Source organism: Staurois parvus, unplaced genomic scaffold (genome assembly GCF_062004578.1).
Source record: "Staurois parvus isolate SC_StPar_1 unplaced genomic scaffold, SC_StPar_1.0 ptg000858l, whole genome shotgun sequence".
Taxonomy (NCBI): domain Eukaryota; kingdom Metazoa; phylum Chordata; class Amphibia; order Anura; family Ranidae; genus Staurois; species Staurois parvus.
Genome location: NW_028318654.1, coordinates 1,257,539 through 1,279,049, shown reverse-complemented (window position 1 = coordinate 1,279,049; position 21,511 = coordinate 1,257,539). Strand labels below are relative to the sequence as shown.

General features: G+C 42.2%; 1 protein-coding gene across 1 annotated transcript in view; it reads left to right on the top strand.

The window, feature by feature from the left end:
* PANX1 (pannexin 1) overlaps positions 1 to 21,511 on the top strand; it is a 72,175-nt gene that overhangs the window by 31,342 nt on the left and 19,322 nt on the right. The window contains exon 2 of the mRNA XM_089655632.1: positions 19,928 to 20,067. Within this exon, the coding sequence (XP_089511758.1) occupies positions 19,928 to 20,067 (140 nt within the window). The remainder of the gene's footprint in view (positions 1 to 19,927; positions 20,068 to 21,511) is intronic.

The following is a 21,511-nucleotide window of genomic DNA, read 5'->3' as shown; positions in this document are numbered from 1 at the left end:
TTTCGTTTGGAAGCAGCATTGCATGACCGCGCAATTATCAGTTGAATTAGTGCAGTGCCGAGTAGCAAAAAGAATCCTGGTCATTAAGGGTGGTAAATCCTCAGGAGGGCAAGTGGTTAATTTCAGTAGACCGGGGTGTCAAATTCAATTTTATTGCGGGCCACATCAGCATTATGATTGCCCTCAAAGGGCCATTTGTATCTGTAAGACTAGGTGTCCAGACCACGCCACCTTCCTTACATCAGATGTCAAAAGCCATCCCACCATCAGAAGTAAAGAGTCCCCCATCCTCCCTTACAGGGCACTCCGCTTACACTGTGCTGCTACCTGGAAGAACCTGGGGGCAGAGTTGGGAAGCAGAAAGTGCAGAGTCTGGAGGAGGACCAGATGAAGGCTGGAGTCAGCTGCCAGAGTTTGCTGCATGCTGAGGCCAGGGGAGGCAGAGACGAGGGGGTACTGTGACTGCACAGAGAGGCACAGGATCTGTAGGAGTTCTGTCCTCCTCTCTGCTACTGACTGCTGAGATGGGGAGGAGGGCAGAGACGAGCCTCTTTGTGGCTGCCCAAAGAAAGACTGCTGATACGGGGGGTTGCTGCAACTGCACGCAGGCCTTGTGTTTGACACGTGTACTAGATGGATTTGTTGCAGCTCTTTAAAGGATAAGCTCACCTTTCATAACATGTTACTGTAGCTCAGCCCGTCTGGCCCTGTCATTCATTCCCAGTATTCTGTGAATGGGAAACTAAAACTATCGATAGCCTTTGCAGCTGTTATTTTGTAGTTCTCAATGAACTACCACGGCGCTTTTGAGTGCTCTTGTAGTTCATTGTCACTTCTGTCAGTGTGTATATGCCTGCCCATAGGAGATATGAGCAGACAGATGTACAGACAGGTCTGCAGGAGTCCTACATGGCACCAGCAATCTGCTGATCGCTGGTGCATTGCTTTCCAGGATCCAAAAAAATGGTACATTTTAAATTTTTTTTACCTGCAAAAAGATGCACATTTATTATTTTTTTCCAAAAAGTTGAACTTATCCTTTAAACCATCTCTTCATAGCAGGCCCAAATTGTGTACTTTACTGACCTCATACAGAGATTCACTTGTTTTTAACGTGTACGTAGACTCTGTTGGGTCTTGAAGCATTAGCACTCTTTTGCGTTTGTTGATTGGTTATTTCTCTTCACCTTCCATTTTTGGAACTTTTTTCTTTTGGGGAGCGGGTGCCTAGTTATGTCAGATATTTGCTCCCACTTCTGCTAGAATCGGCTAGGCGATCCCAGTAAGAGTACCCCCTCCCCCACCTGTAACCTCTTCAAACATATCTTGTGCATGAGCCACCTGTAAAGCCGCAAAGACTGGTGGGACCCAAAGACCGGCAAATCGGCGCTGGTGAGGACAGCACTGGATCCCAGACAGGAGAGTGTCTCTTTATTAAAAGTCAGCAACTACAGTATTTGTAGCTGCTGACATTTAGTTTTTCAAAAATGACTGAAGATCCTCTAAGTTTTTTTTCTCCAAAGTAACAGGAGTCACGTGATTTATGATTATGACAATTTGATTATAGTGATTCAACTACCTATAAGTGTTCACATGCCAGTGAGTACCCTGCCATCCAATGGATTGTAGAAGTTTTTTGGGTGATAGGTGAAACATTTTTGAGAATAAACAAAAAAAAGTCCAGTTTGATTTTTGTTCACTAGATATCCCATGATGTAACCCTACTAGACCATCTAAAAAAAATTGTAAGACCAGCCTTTGCCTTTTGAGCAGCCAGAGGACTATGGCTGAAAAAACTACTTGAATGCCAATTTTTGTGCATTTACCCCCCCTTTTTTTTTTTACCAGTCACGTGTCATGCATGGTCCTCTTCAAATGTCTTCCAGTGGTGAGCAGTCCTTGATAATGCAGAAAGTGGCACTGTTGTGATGTCAACGCCAATCTCTGCATCCTAACACTGTGAATAGAGGGTCCTAAATGCATTGCAATGACACAATGTCTTTCGTTTTCTGAGCTTTAAAATACTGCACTCAGAACATCCCTTAAGGCCCCATGTACACGGGACACTACTGAACGATGGAAACTGACTGCTGGAAAATGTAGGTTAAAAAACGTCTGATTAGCCACGTTTGCATAATGTGTTTATGTGCGTTTTTTAAAGATAAGCACAAGAGAACCTTCCAAATGCCCAGAATGCACTGAAATTAGCTTACCTGTGAGTTGCTCATTAACATTTCTTTTAATTCCAAGGGTGGGAAGGTGTCTGGTGGAGAGTCATTAAGGTCACCTGACAGGGGGTCTTCATGAGGAATTTGAGATGTAAATGGGCATTAACATATCTTTTGTTTCCAAGGGTAGGAGAGGTCTGAGGTGTGAATTGGTCATTACAATGTGTGACAAGCTTGGTAGGAACATCCTGTGTTCAGTGTTTTGTCCATCTGAGTACCTTGAAAACACTTTGCATGCATTTTTCATGATGAAAAAAGGATCTGGACAGCATCAGGAACTGGAAGAGTTAAAAAAAAAAAATTTCAAACGCAAACGCTTATAACCGCAATTTGCTGTGTTTAGCCACGTTTACAAGCGTTTTGCGTTTGAAATGCTGATAAAATCGGCTGCTGAACGCAAGTTTTCTGTGTTAAAATCAATGACTGTAAACTCAAATGCCTGTAAATGACTGTAAATGAAGATGTGTACATGGACACATAGGAAAACATTAGGGTGAGTTCAGGGGCTGCTGAAAAAAACGCTGAACCGCTCCTGAACATGATTTTATCAGCTGCAGTGTACATGAGCCCTAAAGGTTCAAGGATGACTCTTATGAAGTTCAAACATCTGCTTATTGGGAAGACCATGAAAGGTTCTGTGAAAGCATTCCTGAATTTATTTTCTAGCGTGCATGAAGATGTTTTTATCTCTGCACCTATTTGTGTAAAACGGCCTCATTATGGGGTCTACTAATTCCATTGACATGACCACCCATACCTCTATTGATCCCTTATCTCATTTAAGTTAAATAGTTATTGGAGTTGTAATTCTGTTATCCATCATATTTAACCTTTCAGAATTCCTGCACTTTTATTCAAGAGGAAGTCCCACATTGTTTTTGCCATTGTTCAGGAGCTCAGGTTATTGAGTACACTTGTGCATTGACCTTGGATAATAGTTGGGTTTCTGAATGTGTCCTATATAGAATAAATTTGATTGTACAAGTCACAATCACTGTATTTTACTGGTTGCCTGTGTTTTCCATCTTTATTTCTCTGTACTTGTACCTGCCAGTGCCACTGAACAGTACTCCGACGCTCGCTGTTTAAAGTGAAACTTCACTGCATCTGAGCACCACAAACCAGAAACCGCTGTTTATTAATTTTTAATATTCAAAGCCAACTCGCCCTTCCATCCATGTCTCCATGTTTTATTTAGCTAAGAAATCACCCGCTAGCATTTCTGGCTGTGGCCATCTTGAGTAAGGGCAGCTGATTCATGTAGCATTTACTTCCTGGAATCCATGTGCCCTAAGCTCAGGCATGCAGGCAGGAGGGTGTGCTTATCTGAGAAAGCCCCTCCTCCGCTGCTGAAGACTCCTGGCATGGATGACCTCATTTGTCTAGGCATGGAAACCAGGAGGTAACTGAAGAAATGTGTAAAAAAAAAAAAAAAAAAAAGTTTAAAACAAGTAAATATGATATACTTTCCTATCTATTTACTAATGCTAGCAGCATAAGGATTAAGAATAGTCAATGACTGAGAAAGTAAATTCCCACTTTAATTATAGACTGAAGCTTCTTTTCGGAAGTGTTGATCTTCTGTGTGTCTTGTGGTTTCTTCTGATGACCTTCCCTCATAGGATACAACAGTGATGTGGAGGTCTGCAGGAGAAACCACTGTGGTGGATCCAGGTGAAAGGCAGTCCTGGAAGTGTAGTTTTTAAAAGAAACTTCATCTGGTGTAGGCAAGTATTCCTTTGCTCTTTTTCCTGTTACTGACCAAGAACTGCACAAGTACCAGGATTTACATGATTGAGTTTTTTCTGAGCCAATAGATTAGTCCAGGAAGTAGATGATGACCCTAGATGTTGTCTGATCAACGAGGTCTCCATCTTTAGAGAGAGAAAAGCAGAAAAAGGTATGGTCAGGGGTATCCCAACGTGCTTGGATGGGAAGGGTGATATCTTAGTCATCGCTGCAGCGGTGATTGAGATATCATTCTTTATAGCCCACGATTTCAAATTAAAAAAAAAAAAGCTGGATTACTTTTACAGGTGTTGGAACGGGGTCCTCCTCCCACCGCCTTTACTGCTCCTGTGTGAACAGAGACCCTAGTAAGGATGTGACCACCAGCATCCGATTCTGGGCACACAGTGTGAGCAATGGATGTCCTTCCTCCCACTGTGTGCCTTCATAAACTGGAAGTGACGAGGATTGCGACACTTCTGGTTTCAAGTATTTGTTTACAAGTTAGTTTTAGTTTGTCAAAGTCAAGCCGAGCCGAGTTCGAGCTGATCTGATTTTGATTCAATGCTTTTAGGACAGAGGAGATATCTGGGGTCTAACAGACCCCAGATGTCTCTGTAAAGAGGGCCTGTAACTGCTTGTTATCACAAGGGATTTTTACATGTGATATTAATAAATGTGGTAGGAAAATGAATTTAATTTAAAAGTGTGATGTAAAAAAAAAAACAGCAACTAAATAATAAAATTATTTGTTTTTATTTTTTAAAGTGCCCCCATCCCATTGTGCTTGTGTACAATGGCGTGTGCATGCATCAGTGCATCACACATATGCGGTATCGCCACAAATGTCAGAGTGAGAGCAGTATTTCTAGTACCAGACTTCTGTGTAACTCTAAACTGGCAACCTGTAAAGGCTTTTAAAGCATCGCCTGTGGGGATTTGTACGTACCATAGTTTGTCGCCGTACCACCAGCGTGTGCAATTTTGAAGCGTGACATGTTTGGTATCTATTTTCTCACTATAACATTATCTTTTATATTTTACCAAAAATTGGGTATTATATTATAAATGCCAAAATGTGCTGCGCTCCATTGTTTGCGATATTAAAAAATCATATTATACACGTGCTCCTATTTATAATTTGTGTAATAAAATAAATAAATCCACCATAAACATCCACTACAAAAAACAGTGTCCATATACATCGCAAACAAAAATGTCCATACATGCTTCTTCAAAAATTCGTGTTTACTTGAAATATAAAAATTCAGTGCTTCCGGTTTCATCTCTTGTGTGAGATGACTTTAAAATACGTGCACCCCCACCGATTGTGCTCTCACCTCATATATATGACCAAACCGTTAAGTTAGGTCATATAACGTTTGTGTCCCTTTAATTGGGCCAAATGTGGATAGGATGGTGTGCTGCTGAATGGGATCTCCTTCACTTCATTAATTGGCTTTCCTCCCACGGTGGTGTATATTAAAAAATAATCAGATCATAGTGTTTTATCCTTAGATAACATTTTATTAATGAAAGGTAATACACTCACATGATATCTGTATAGAAATTGCTTTGTGCCAAAATATATCCTCCTGAGTTTTAGCAGTGGTGAAAATCCTATGTGCACCAGCTGGTGTCAGTATGGAACCATTGAGTGTCCTGACATCAAAGCCCCTCCCCTACGCGTTACGCCACCGGTCATGTGGCTTAATCAGGGGGAATGATCCCCGGAATGATATATTGTTTTTATCCATTAAAATTCATTCAGTTGTTTTTGTTTTTTTTTAAAAAAACTCTGCTCAAATACTGTATGATGTAAAAAATTGCAAAGCCCACCATTTTATTCTTTAGGCCTCTGCTTAAAAGAAATTATTGCGGTTTCTAAGTAGAAAAAAAAAAAGATGTTTTTACGTGTAGGAGACGAATGTCAGAATTGGCTAGGATTGAAAGTGGTTAATACATATTAGGCCGATTTACCTCTGCGTGCCATGCAGGAGCGTGTTCTGCCTACCTATGCTGACAGAACCATAGATATCTATTGGGACACGCAAAACACAGGGTGAGTTCAGGGACACTCACCTGTGCAGATGTCCATGCAGCTGTGTGTCACAATAGGCCTGTTTAGGTCTGCAGGTGTGGGCGTGCATGGAACATCTGTGTATTCCTGTGTTTGCAGAGCATGCTCCTGCACGGCACACAGAGGTAATCGGCCATGTGAATGAGCCCTTACACTTACATTTACACAGTTCTTTCGATACATTCCCTGGAAATAAAATGTATCTGCTCTGATGCTGTTTCTACTTGCCATCTTCGAAATAATGAAAGGGGTGGTCAATGATGTCCTGATGATTTCATGGAATCTGTGGGAGTTGAGGAACTATACATGGGCTGCAGTCAGTTGGTTTCTAGTGGTTTATTATATTTCTTATGAAATCATTGGACTTCCCAGAATACTCCAACACAAGGCTATGACATCAATCCTGTCTTGTTGTGGACTTGTGACAATAAATTGTCCACAGCAAACTTCTTACTTAAATTTTAATTGAGATGTTATTTAGCAAATCTGCATTCTTCTCAAGCATTGTTCATCAGCTGATCATTTCTGTACAGAACAATGAAGCATCGCAGACTTTTTCTTACTCTTGATGCCTTTGTCAGAACAATTTCCATATAACATATGCCTAATTACCTCCATTCAGAGACAGACTTCTGCATTGTACAGGATACAGATTGACAGGTCTATCAGAGGCCGCCTGTTCTGTCTGCCAGAACATTGAATTATTCCATATTAAGCTCCCTAACTAATTTTCATCTTGTGATTGCTGACGAAAATTCACTTACTAAACGGCAACGACCAGAACGTTCGTTTTCTTTTTTAGAAATAAAAACCTCATTGTGGAACTCAAACCTCAAGTGCTGTCTCTCAAACATGGCCATCTGGATGACAGCTATTTATTATTTATGGACCTCTATTAACGGTTTACCTGCAGCTTCTTCAACTCTTTTTTGTTAATTCAGTCATTTTGCAATGTCGTTACGTTTAGTATTTTTCCTTTTATTAAACAGGTGGCAGCAGAAATGAGACCGGTACACTTATGTTCCTACAGAATTTCTGAAGTGCCTTGAATCCTGGCACGCATGTGTCAACTTGAGGAAGGGAAGTCAACAGTTGCCACCGTTATTCCTTTTGGCAGCTCATACAATATGCAATTGTCTTTCCTTCCACTACAGGTGGTGGAAAATGGCTCCGTTCCCCCATCAACACAGTCAGTGTTGATGGGGAAATCCCTCCCGCAGCACTATTGTGTTCTACCAGCAGGAAACATTTCTTGCTGGCAGAACAAAACGATCACTGATGGTGGATATAGCCACCAGCAGTGACCACATGAAAAAAAAGTCCAGACAGGCTGGTTCTACTGAAGTCGATCAATGGACCAACTTCAGTACAACTAGCCTGCCCATAGATGGATAGAATCTTGGCTGGTCTCTGCTGAACTGGCCAAGATCCATCTATTAATGGCCGGCTTTAGACGTGATGGTCAACTTCAGTGACCAGTATTGGGGTTTGGGAGGGGTTAGGTGACTCTTTTAGATACCTAGGTGCTCAAGACAATGCTGAAATGTACATAGAGGTATCTGAGGGGGTATCTGATTTTTATTTCTTTTGATATTCAAGGATTATAAAGGAAGAAGGAGATGATGGACTCTCTATTAGCATAGGGCAGAGTTGAGAATTCCAGGGCTGGGACTATCATAACTACTGGAGACCCCAAGATATAATAGAATGATTCATGCCACCATCTTTCATCAGTAACTGAAATATAGATTTTTAGGTGGACTGCTACTTTTACTGTGTGGACTGTTTCTAAGCATAATGCTGAGAAGGAGTTGGGTACCTTAAAAGAGAAGTAGGGTTTGTTTTTGTTTTTTTATTGTTGTTGTCTTTTGCCCAGTTATAGTTACCTAGATAGATGCAGCATTGGTCCCCTACCAGCTCTAAGTGTAAGAACTCAGCGATCACATACCCGCTGATTGCTGAGTTCTCAAAGCCGCTCTGAGTAGAAAGCAGTGACTGTCAATCACCACTGTCTGCTCTGCCCCTCTTCAGCCGACTGTCAGCTGAAAATGGGTCACAGGAGTGCAGAACGGACTGCACTCCTGCGATCCACAGAAGTACAGCCAGAAGAACTTTGACTGTACTTCTCCTTTAAAGTGGTTGTAAACCTCAGACATGAAATTTGAACAACGCATATCCCTCTATAGTGTGTACTTGTCTCAGTCCAGAGAACTAAGTGTCATTTCCCTCTGCTGTCTTGTTCCTCTGTTATCTGCATGAATCGCTTCTGACAGGTTTTCCTGACACCAAGAAAAAAAGGTGACAAGGGAGGGACCCCCAGCACACAGCCTGTGATTGACAGCTTTGTTCCTGTGTGCTGTGTGAAGGGGGTGTGTCCCTTCCCTCCAATCAGCTCTCAGAGCTTTTCTCACTGAGCTCTGCAGAGTGCAACTTCAGCTCTCCACCCCCATTTTCTGAGCTGTCCGGCAAGCTTTAGTCCTCATGCACACGGGACGTTTTGATAACGCTGGTAACGTTAGTTGTGTAAAGTCATGTTACAAAACGTGAGTTTTTTAGCATTTTTTCATTAGGGAAGGTAAAGGAATTTTTTTTTTGTTTTTTTCTCAGGCTTGTACATCAGAGTAACTACATTTGGGATGGGTTTAGACCAGTGGTCTCAAAGCTATGGCCCGGGGTCCGGATGCGGCCCTTTGCTTGCCCTTATCTGGCCCTTGGGGCACTTTTTCTCCCACTGATACAAGACATTATTCCTCCCACTGACACCAACAAGGGGGCATAATTCCTGCTACTGACATCAACAATAGTCACTATTCCTCCCATTGACACCAGCGATGGGGCACTATTCCTCCCATTGACACCAGCGATGGGGCACTATTCCTCCCATTCACACTAACAATTGGGCACTATTCCTCTCACTGAAGCAAACCATGGGACACTATTCCTCCCACTGAAGCAAACCATGGGACACTATTCCTCCCACTGACACCCAGCAACGGGGCACTAGTCTTCCCACTGACACCAACTATGGGGCACTATTTCTCCAACTTACACCAAGAATAGGGTGCTATTCCTCCCCTAATGCCGAAGATGCATTGTTCACTCCAAATGACGCAGGACAATTTCTACTCCCAATGGCCAAAGTCTGAAAGCCAGTAAACTTTGGGAATTTTGGAGACCCCTGGTTTAGTGTAAAGGCAGGAGACCTTAGTTGTACCTTAACCACTTGTCTACGGGGCAGTTTTTTAATTTTTTTGCACACATGTTAAAATCTGCATGTTAGAAAAAAATTCTAAACGCTCATAAGAGTTTTTTTTTTTTTTTTTTAGCTTTTTTTTCTCCATGTACTGTAAATCGCAAATAAAAAACACTTTTAAATACAACTAATACACTACTGAAAAACAGAATTACCAGCATTTTTATCCAGCTTTTTTCCCAATGTTTTTTGAGCTAAAAAATGCTAGTGTGCATGGATTCTTAGATTGTAAGCTCCCAGGATCAGGCCATCCTAACCCTCTTGTATTGAACTGTACTGTTGCTGTATTGTCTCCCTTTATATTGTAAAGCGCTGAGCAAACTGTTGCGCTATATAAATCCTGTATTATAATAATAAAGAATAATGGAGCCTTATTCAAGAGCCTGGAAAACTCATGTATGTTTTTATCATCGCTTTTACCAGTTGATTGAAAATATATGGCCGTGATCTTAGATAGTGGACTTTTAGAGGGCCTCAGGGACCCCTGATGAAACTGTTGTTGGATTTTGTTCACCAAACTTTTCACAATCTTTGCATATGAGTGTCTAAGGTCACAAGCCCCTGTAGACCTTAGATTTACCCTTTACTTGGTGCTACGTCGGCTGTTGTTTTCCTTCTCGTGTTTACTGGAAGGCCAGGCAAAACTAATCTCGTACTTGCACGGCGCACTCTGTATTATATATGTTAGCCCATTAGTGTGCTGAAAGCTGCTTTTGTCTCTAGTCATAAGACCATCACAATCGTCCCCTCTATTATCCAGTATCATTCCGTAACAGAACGCTCACTTTATACGATTTGTTTGTATGCTGAGCTTTATAATTGATACATTAACCAATTAACCATCAGATTTTGACATCATTGGAGCCGTACTTAACTGCTTCAGCTCTGGTACCTTTATGGACTGGAGCAGATTATAGGTTTGGATCTTTGTGAAGTACGTAGAGTATAACTAAAGGCAAAAATTTTATTTTTGGATAAAGTGGAAATGGAATCGCACACCTATCAGGTTTTATTGCTGTCTTTGCCCCCATTAGGGAGATTGACCCTCTCTATTTGTCCTGTTTACCATTATCATTGTAAGTGAAAGTAAAAGAAAATCCCAAATGTTGGGTTGTCCCCAGAAAAGTAATAGAGGGGGAATTTTCCAGTGGGGCACTAGCTCTGGGGACCTGGGGTCCCCGAGGGATTCCCTTAAAGCGGAGTTACACTCACCCTGTCAAAAAACAAAAGTCAGCAGCTACAAAAACAGCCACTTACCTGTCCCTCGGTCCCGTGGTGTGTCCCCCACAGCCCGTTTCACCGGTTGTCCTGTATTCCAGGCGCTGGCATCTTCAGTGTGGGCACCCGGCTGTGATAGCTTGCGGCTTCACAGCCGGGTGCCCACTGCGCATGCACGAGTAGCGCTGCTCTTCATGAATGGTCCTGTAGTCTTCTGTGACCTGTCATGTGTCCCAAAAGACTACAGGGAGGGAGGGAGGACAACTTCCATTTCCAATCGCCTAGGTGATCAGACCGGAAGTGGGAGCAGGTACCTGTCAAATTCAGGTACCTGCTCTCCCCCGCCCCCCAAAGGTACCAATCCTTAATGGGGAGCATTCCTTAAAGTGGAACTTCCCCTTTTGGGTGGAGCTCCACTTTAAGTAAAGGGAAATGAAGAAGAATTCCAGACCAAGACCATGCTGTAAATATATACAAAGATATTGTAATCCTTTTTTCATCTGAGATCTGCCAAGGTCCTAAACGTAGAACTTAACTAACTGTCATATCAAAGGGGTGTTGCCAGAGACCATCTGACCAAGGTACCCACTGCACATGTGCGAGTAGCGCTGCACTTCATGAATGGTCCTGTAGTCTTCTGGGACTTGTCACGTGTTCCAAAAGACTACAGGGAGAGGGGACACCTTTCGCTTCCAGTCGCCTAGGCGATCGGACCGGAAGTGGGAGCGGGTACCTGTCAAATCCCCCCCCACCCCCCAAAGGTGCCAATCCTTAATGGGGAGCGGGGGAGCAGTCCTTAAAGCGGAACTTCCCCTTTTGGGTGGAGCTCTGCTTTAAATTGCAGGGATTCCCCCACAAAATCTGACAGGGGTTATAACTCTCCGTTATGCTATGCAAAATGAAAAAAAAAGAAAATTCCTTTAGTTCTTCTTTAAGTGAAGCTAATGCTGGCCCTACATGGATCAAAATTCAGGGGGTTCAGCAAGGACCAGACATATTTTGATCCATGTATGGGTACTGTGATTAATACTGATTAAAAAAATGCTGGTTTTACAAGTGTTTGACTTTTTTTCCTGCCTGTAAAAGCACCTCTGTTAGCCTATGGGTCCTTTCACACACGGAGCATTCACATAGTGAAATACAAATGCCAGCATGCTCAAGAGAGGAGCTTTTGGGCAGAAAAATGGCTTCCCCTGTGCACACTGACGATAGGGGGGTGCAGGGGTGGACTGACAACTCTGGGGCTCCCAGGCAATAGAGGATCATGGGGCCCCTGTTTCCTCACCCACACCCAAAAAAGCCTATGAGAAAAGTACCAGGGGCATCTCATGGGGCCCCCTACTGACCCAGGGCCCTCGGCAGTGCCCGAGTTCCCAAATTTATTTTATTTTGTTATTTACTCACTTGGCACCTCTGCCAATTATAAAAAAGCCTACTTTTTCCAATAAATAAAAGGTGTTCAGATTGGACGATGAGGAGGCAGTGACCCACATAGACTCTTCTATGTGCTCTGTATTCTCCCAGCCCTGGAGTACCCCTGACATTGTACCCTAGACCAGGGTGGACTGACCATTCGAGCACTCGGGCAATGCCCGAGGGCCCGGGGTCAGTAGGGTGCCCCATGAGATGCCCCTGGTACCTTTCATTGGCTTTTTCATAGGCTTTTTGGGTGTGGGCCAGGACACAGGGGCCCCATGATCCCCTATTGCCCGGGGGCCCAATGAATTGTCAGTCCGCCCCTGCAGTGACCTCACATTTTTTACCTCGTCCAATCAGAAAGTTTCATGCAATGTTTGAAAATGCTTCTGAAAAGGTAGCCTGTGAAAATAACTGTTCTCCAAATTCTGAAACAATGAGACATTATTTAGGCTAAGTGAAACTAAAGCTGGCCCTACGTGGATCAAAATTCAGGGGGTTCAGCAGGGACCGGACATATTTTGATCCATGTATGCGTACTGTGATTGAACAGAAGTTGATCTACTGATCTCAAAATGTCTGAAATAGTTAATTTTGTGCTGTTTTTCAGTGCATTCTGGGCATTTTGGAAGGTCTCCTGAACTTATCTTTAAAAGATACTTCTAAACGCAAACGCTAATAAATGCGAAAAAACGCAGTATGCAAACGCGGCTAAACAGACGTTTTGTAAGCTACGTTTTCCAGCAGTCAGTTTCCATCGTTCAGAAGTGTCCCGTGTACATGGGGCCTTAGAATACCACTTGGAATATTGAAAGGAAGCCATTAGTGAAGCTAATTCGGATGACAAAAAGGTAAATTCAATAAATGATCTCCATCTGGTAAAGAAGCATTTAGTGGGGGTACCATTTTGCATTTTCACATCGAGTTTTCCTCTATAGAGGAGCTTTGTGAGGTCACTTTAACTGTGGTGATGGTTGGTGGTGAAGAGATGGTCCATACTTTTACAATGGGACTGCGGGCCGCCAAAAGACCGTTTTGTTGTCATCCCACTGTGGAGCTTCTGAATGGCAACACAAGACGGTCGTTAGGCACCCGTTGTCCCATGATATTGGAAATGAAATCCGGGGTTTGGTCCCAGAACTTGGAGCACACAGGGTGTTTGGCCATCTCTGCTAGAGGCCTTTGCTCCTGACGGCAGCGTTTTGGCAGCAAAAACATTGTAAACATGTCTAGACCCGTTTAGGTGTGTTTAGGCGCATTAAGCGCTTGGACGTCATTCATTTCATTGGCTAGTATAATACGTTGATATCCCAGTGGTGATCTTAGACTGTATAAGAAAAAACTTTTCTACAATGTAGTACCAGTCTCCCAATAAATGTAATATAAAATAGATTGCAATGTGCTCTCCTCTGTGGCAAATTGAATAAAAGTGTGCAATATAGACTGCACCATGGGTCAATATGATAAACGGATTCCTTTCCTTCCTCAGCAAGCTGCTTGATCTTATCCTACTCAGCAAGCTGCTTGATCTTATCCTCCTAGAATGGGACATGTAAAAAAGAAGAGATGCATAGTGTCTTATCTGGGGTACAGGGCTTTAATGTGCGCTGGTATTACACTCACATAAAAAAAGATAAAGGTGCGCTTTTGTATGTACAATACGCTGTAGACAGCGGTCAGATCAGCCTTGTAGGTGTGCCTGTGCACACTGTCAATACTCGCCGTTTCTCTGTGCGGATGCGTGGTGACGTCACTGCCCCTCCCCCTCCTTCTACTATCTATCTATTGATGCACACCAAGTGAGGATGGGCAAGGAAGCCAGCGATCTAATCTATTACATATAGAAACACATGTGAGCACCTTCTAGTGGCTCACAAGTAATTAAAAATAACTTTTTAGTATAATACGTTGTTCTGGTCATTGAAATGAATGAATGCAGAAACGATTGATGGGTCTAGTGTTGACATGCGTTTAGATGCGTTAAGTGTTTTTTTTCTGCCAAAACGCTGCTTCTCCTGGACACGCTGACAGTGAGTTTTCTGTTTCTAAATGCCCTTTGAGAGAGAGAGAGAGAGAGAAATGCAGGGGTGTTTAACCACTTCCAGTCCGGACACTTTCACCCCCTTCCTGTCCAGGCTAGCTTTCAGCGCTATCACACTTTGAATGGCAATTGCACGGTCATGCAACATTGTACCCATATTAATTTTTTAGCACTTTTTTGAGACAGATAAAACTTTTTTTTTGGTTGTATTTTTTTTTTTTTGCTATATAAATGAAAAAGATTTTGAAAAATAAAATTTTGTAAATAATCTTTCTTCATAAATCTTGGCCAAAATGTATTCAGTTATCTTTTTAGTAAAAAAAAAAATAACCCAAATTATTTTACATTTTCATTTATTTTTATTATATTATTTTATTTTTAATTTTATTTAACATGCTGTCACCCTAGCACTACAGCGTCACCATAGTGACACTGTACTACGTGTGGGGGGTGAGGAAGATTTTTTTTTTGCATTTACACCCATAAAGGCTGTAAACCAATCATTTCTCCTTCTCTCTGGCTGCATTCTTGCAGCCATTGAGAAATACTGTGAGCGCAGTGATTGGTCACAGCTTGTCACATGGTACTGTTGTGAATAGCCTTGTACCATGTGACCTCTGTGATCATTCACAGATTTCACATGTAGTAAGCAATGATGTCAGAAGTGACATCTTGTTTACTACTGTTCATGTGGTCACTGATTGGCCAATCAGTGATCACATGATCAGGACCTCACACAGAGGTCCCTTACAGTGATTGGATCACGGTGCTGCGCACTCCCAGGGAGCACGCACAGGCAGGGAAGCGGGAGGACGTTTATAAACGGACACCCACTCCTGCATTGCTCCCGTCTTGCTGTTTATATACATGGGCCGGACAGGAAGTGGTTAAAGGCAAAAAAAGAAAAGCTAGGAGCAGCGTTAGAAACATCCAGTGTGCCTGAGGCCTTTCCTCCCCTGTTGGCACATTTGCAGCAGTAAATCCTGATTGGATCCTGGTTCTGGCCTCCTCTCTCGACCGTAAAGGATAAGTTCACCCTTTGACAAAAAATAATAAATGCATATTTTGTGAAGGTAAAAAAAAGTGCACTTATGATTTTTTGTTGCAGGAGCCTGTAAACCATTGCACCAGCGATCAGCAGATCTGTCCGTATATCCGCTTGCCTCTATGGGATGTATGAACAAGCAGATATATTGACAGGCAGAATCAATGAATTACCATGGCGCTCCACAGCACTGTGGTCATTAATTGAGAACGACAAGCTGACAGCTGCAAAGGCTGTCAGGACTTGTAGTTCATTCATTCACAGAACTCTGTGAATGAGTGGCGCGGCCGTGTGTGCAGAGCCTCACATGGCTGTGTTGATTTAAAAAACTGACAGCTAGTATGGGGAGCTTCTCCCTGTACTGCTGTCACAGGGAAGGGGCAATAGCTACAGCACTGGGATGTTCCATATTAAAAACGGGTGGAACCTTCAATATGTTCCAAAAGGTGAGCTTACCCTTTAATCCTGTTGTACTATCAAAGCGATTGTGCTGTAGTGAATTATGCTTGCTGATAGGAGGGGAGAGCAGAGTGTGCGGATTCTCCATTCACTGTCCATTCACAGGCTGTTAACGAAGTGTAGCAGAAAGACTCGGGATGTCAGACAGGCCTGTGATGTGTAGTAGAGCCATGAACTGTAAATCTCAGAACTGAATGATCCAAAGTACAGATCCATTGGCAGGTAAAACAGCTCTTTTACACTTATATCATCTGTGTATTTAGCGGATTGCCGGAGTCCAGCTTTAAACTAGTCACATTTTTTTTTTTTTAAAGATGACACAATAGCCAGAATGTGCGATATTTTCTATGTTCTTGGAGTTCAGCATTACACTGACTGCTCTAAAAAACGCTATTCATTTGGTTATAGTGATTCTGTGCCCTGTATGAGAAAAACAATGGTCAGCAGCTACAAATACTGGATCTGCTGTCTGTTACTAAAAGGACACTTACCTGTCCGAGGTCCAGCGCCGTACTCACCCGGACTGGTTCTTCACTATCTTTGGGTCCCTGAAACTGGTATGTTTACTGTGGGCAGCCAGCTGGAATTCCTTCACCACCGGCCTGCACTGTGCATAACTGAGCCAGGCTGCCCTTTGTGAATGATCCTGCAGCCTCATGGGACCTGGTTGTGGGTGGGGTGGAGGAGAACTGACAGTGTATCCACCCTGCCAAGTGGGAATGGATACCTGGTAAAACCAAATAGCCCCCCTTCTAGTGCCAAAAATAGAAGGTGGGGGGGGGGGAGCATAAAGCAGAAATTCCCCTTTTGTGTTAAGTTCTGCTTTCAAGAAAAAAATAAACAAACTTTGTGTACAGAATTCTTATAATAGAATGACAAGTGTGCATGTACAGTCTATGAACAACCACAAGATGGTGCTGCAGGCCTGGAGCTTTCTACATATTGAAGTAATGTGCAGAGTCTGCTCTTCTCTCTTTCTTTTCTCTCTTCTCCTTTCTCTTTCGTCTTTCTTTCTCTTTTGTCTTTCTTTCTCTTTCTTTCTCTTTTGTCGTTCTTTCTCTTTTTCTCTTTCGTTGTTCTTTCTCCTTTCTTTCTCTCTCTCTCTCTCTCTCTCTCTCTCTCTCTCCCCCTCTTTCTCTCTCTCTTCTCTCTCTCTTCTCTCTTCTTTTCTATTTCTCTCTTTTCTCTTTCTCTCTTTTCTCTTTCTCTCTTTCTCTATTTTTTCTCTTTCTTTCTCTTTCTTAAATCTATTTGCCATTTTATGTTATTGTGTGTCATTCGTTCTACATGGCTTCCTATGTCAAAGCTGCACAATTTATGGAACATAATTCTCATTGGGTTAGGATTTCCATAATTAACGGCCTGGTAACGAATGAAGAAAGCTTTGGTCCATCAAGAAAGCGTCCACCCTTAAATCCTAGCCTTTATGCTTCAAGGACCGCAGTAAATGAGGGACGTGCTAGGCATATGTGAACTCGAGAGAAAAATCAGAAATGTAATGACAGTTTTGTATGTAAGAATCGCATCGGAATTCAGAACTTGAGATTGTGACCATTGGGGGGCAGTGTTGTATAGAATAATGTCAGAGCGAACTGGATGCAGAAAAAAAAACTCTGTACTAAAGGCTTTAGACCATCTTACACCCATGGTTTCGTTTGAATTTGGCGCGCCTGCCTGTACAGCCACGTCCATCCATTTACAGAGAGTTTCACTGTTCTGTGAATATTAGACACAGCAAATTTTGGCATTTATGTAGACTTTCTAATAATACCTGAAAGGGGGTTCTGACTACTTGATTGTTTTTGCCTTTGAAATGGAAAGCCTGGCAAACCGCTAAGTGAAAAAAAAAAAATGAATAAATGTAAAAAAAAAAACAAACCACACACACGGTAAAATAAGTATTGAACGCGTCACCATTTTTCTCAATAAATATATTTCTAAAGGTGCTGTTGACATTAAATTTTCACCACGTGTCGGTAACAATCCATACTTCCAAAGACACCAAAACAAATAGGTTCAGAAATGAAGTTGTGTGTAATAAAATGAAATGGCACAATAAATGTATTGAACACGCTAACTGAAATTTATTTAATACTTCGTACAAAATCCTTTGTTGGTAATGACATCTTCAAGATGCCTCCAGTATGGAGAAACTAGTCACATGCATTGCTCAGGTGTGATTTTGGCCCATTCTTCCACATAAACAGTTTTCAAATCTAGAAGGTTCTGTGGGCCTCTTCTATGAACTCTGATATTTAGTTCTTTAGGTTTCAGTTAGCGTGTTCAATACTTTTTCCCTGTGTCATTCCATTTTTATTACACATAACTTCATTTCTTAACATATTTGGTTTGGTGTCTTTGTATGTATGGATTGTTACCAACATGTGGTGACAATTTCATGTCAATAGCAACTATAGAAAAATTATTACCGAGAAAAATGGTGATGTGTTCAATACTTAGTTTACTTTCCGTGTATGTGTGTATATATACACACACACTATATTGCCAAAAGTATTGGGCCAGCCCTCCAAATCATTGGATTCAGGTGTTGCAATCACCTCCATGGTCACAGGTGTATAAAATCAAGCTCCTAGGCATGCAGACTGCTTCTACAAACATTTGTGAAAGAATGGGTCGCTCTCAGGAGCTCAGTGAGTTCAAGCGTGGTACTGTGATAGGTTGTCACCTGTGCAATAAGTGTCGGATGTAGTCTTGTAAAGCACGCCACCACTGGACTCTAGAACAGTGGAGATGTGTTCTCTGGAGTGACCAATCACGCTTCTCTGTCTGGCAATCCGATGGACGTGTTTGGGTTTGGCGGTTGCCAGGAGAACGGTACTTACCTGACTGCATTGTGCCAAGTGTAAAGTTTGGTGGAGGGGGATTATGGTGTGGGGTTGTTTTTCAGGGGTTGGGTTGGCCCCTTAATTCCAGTGAAGGGAACTCCTAAGGCGTCAGCATACCAAGACATTTTGGACAATTTCATGCTCCCAACTTTGTGGGAACAGTTTGGGGATGGCCCCTTCCTGATCCAACATGACTGCACACCAGTGCACAAAGCAAGGTCCATAAAGACAAGGATGAGTGAGTTTGGGGTGGAGGAACTTGACTGGCCTGTACAGAGTCCCGACCTCAACCTGATAAAACACATTTGGGATGAATTAGAGCAGAGACTGCGAGCCAGGCCTTCTCATCCGACATCAGTGCCTGACCTCACAAATGCGCTTCTGGAAGAATTGGTCAAACATTCCCATAGACACCCTCCTAAACCTTGTGGACAGCCTTCCCAGAAGAGTTGAAGCTGTTATTGCTGCAAAGGGCGGGGCCAACTCAATATTGAACCCTACGGACTAAGACTGGGGGGCCATTAAAGTTCATGAGCGTGTAAAGACAGACGTTCCAGTACTTTTATAGTAATATAGTATGTGTGTGTGTGTATGTATGTATATATATATATATGTGTATGTATGTGAATATGTGTGTGTATGTGTGTATGTGTGTGTATATATATATATATATATATATATTTTTTTTTTTTTTTTACAGAAGCTTTCTGTGTTTTAATAACTCTGCTTTCTTTAAAATTAAAGAGAAACTGTAGTCATCCTAAATGATTTCTATATTTAAAAAGTGTAGCTGTGTATCTTCTAAGGTATATCTAAAGCCAACACCTTGTTGAACAGAGTAAGGGAGGGTTATAGCCTCTGTCATTTTCCCCAGATCTATGACTTCCTTTCACGTCCTGATGTGGACACGCTACAGGAAGGAAGAGGATGTCTTTCCAGTGTTGTCACTTAAACAGGAATCCCCATCGGAAGAACTCCCCTCTAGTTCCAGTTCATGTCATTGGTGACATTTGTGATTAGTACAGTTACAGAGGGTGAATCCTCTATGGGGACACAGACAGCAATAAAAAAAAACAAAACATGGATCTGACCATGACACCCAAATCCAAAAAAAAAATGTAAATGATCTTTTGAATGCATGTTGACTTATTAAGCATCTTGTTTCTGTGTGCTGTTTATTTCCTCTCATGATGTCAGACTTGCTGATCCTCTTATTTCAGATCTTTTGAGAAGCAATAGACTGTCTGCGTTCTCTAATGACAGGAATCATCCACAATGCTTTCATCTAGGCCAGGGGTAGGCAACCTGTGGCTCTCCAGCTGTTGCAGGACTACAAGTTCCATCAAGCCTCTGCAAGTCATAGCTGTAACTGTCAGTTTTGTAATGTTGCAATGCCTCATGGGAAATGTAGTTCCACAACAGCTAGAGAGCCGCAGGTTGCCCACCCCTGATCTAGAGATCATGTGATTCAGACCGCCTTGGCATTAGGTCACCCAAGGGTGCAGTATAACAATGTGATTTGATGCCATTTCTGACAAGTACCCTATTGATGTGAAGTATAATGACAGGGCCACTTTAATACTGACTGATATTCTGTGTTTGTTGGGTGACAGGTGCTCAGATCAGCTGCTTTGCCCCCAGCTCCTTCTCCTGGAGACAGGCTGCCTATGTGGACTCCTTCTGTTGGGCGGCCGTGCAGCAGAAACACTTGTCACACAGTGACTCGGGGAACATCCCTCTGTGGCTTCACAAGGTAAGATTCCTCAATGCTTTGCTATTACAGGCTAGATGGAAGGCCCTGAGGTCTCTGAGGAGACCCATACATAGAGAAGATGTGCTAATTAGGTTTCATAATTCTGAGAGTCTTTTATGTAAGATGTCAGTAAACACCTGTTATGAAAAGTATTACCTAGTCAATATTACTAGCAAATGCCGATCTGTGCAATGACATTCCTCCTTAGATGCAGTCTGTGTGGACAGTTATGGTAACTTGCTGATTTGGCACAATCCACAGGCAGCTTAACTCTTCAGTACAACGCGGATATTGAATACAACATAGTTTTCTTCATATAAAGTGCAGTAAAAACGATGTTTTACCAGTCTTTTGAAGTGAAAGAAGCTGATGACTTTCTTAAGCCCTGTCTCTACTAGGAAAGTGAAACTAAATGAACGTTGGGGTGAGAGACACGGATTGCCTAGAAAAGGGAATGCACTAACAACTGTCCTCAGTTTCCCCTTCCATTTGGTGCCAAAGGATAAAGCAAACTGCTGTGGCAGCATATAACTATAATGGTTCATGTACAATGCAGCTGATAAACTGACGTTTAGGAGCTTTTCTGCATTTTTTTCAGCAGCCCCTGAACTCTCCCTAATGTTTTCCTATGTGTCCATGTACACATCGTCGTTTACAGGCAGTTGAGTTTACAGTCGTTTTTTTAAATGCACCAAACTTGCATTCAGGAGTAGATTTTATCAGCATTTCAAATGCTTGTAAACGCGGCTAACCTCGTTTATAAGCGTTTGCGTTTAGAAGCGTTTTTTAACTGTTCCATATCCAGATGCTGTCCAGAGCTTTTTTCATCATCAGAAATGCATGCAAAGCGTTTTCCATGTATTCAAATGGACGCGGTACACCAGCGCAGTCAGTTCCAGATTTTGCGTGAAGGAATAAATGGTAGAACGTGCCGCATTATGCTCATGATGGGATCCATAGTGAATACAACCAGAAAAGACAGGTCATCTCCACACATACTGCTCTCTCTGCTTCTGCTCTCTCTATTTCTCTCAAAATGTCTGAAATAGTTCATTTTTTACTGTTTTTCAGTGCATTTTGGGCATTTTGGAAGGTCTCCTGATGTTATCTTTAAAAAACGCTTCTAAACGCAAACGTGCATAAACGCGGTATGCAAACGCAGCTAAACAGACTTTTTTTTAACCTACGTTTTTCAGCAGTCAGTTTCCATCGTTCAGAAGAGTTTTCCAATCGTCCCGTGTACATGGAGCCTAACTATTGCATTGTTCCTTATTGATAAGCGACAAATTGCAGTCTGTTACAGGGAAAAGCAAGGATTTATTTTTATACATATATGATTTATATAGTGCCTGCTTGTGCAGCACTTTAACTTATAAAGGATGACCGCAAAGTTACAAACAAGAGGGTTAAGAGAGCTCTTGTCACAAGAGCTTGCAATCTAATA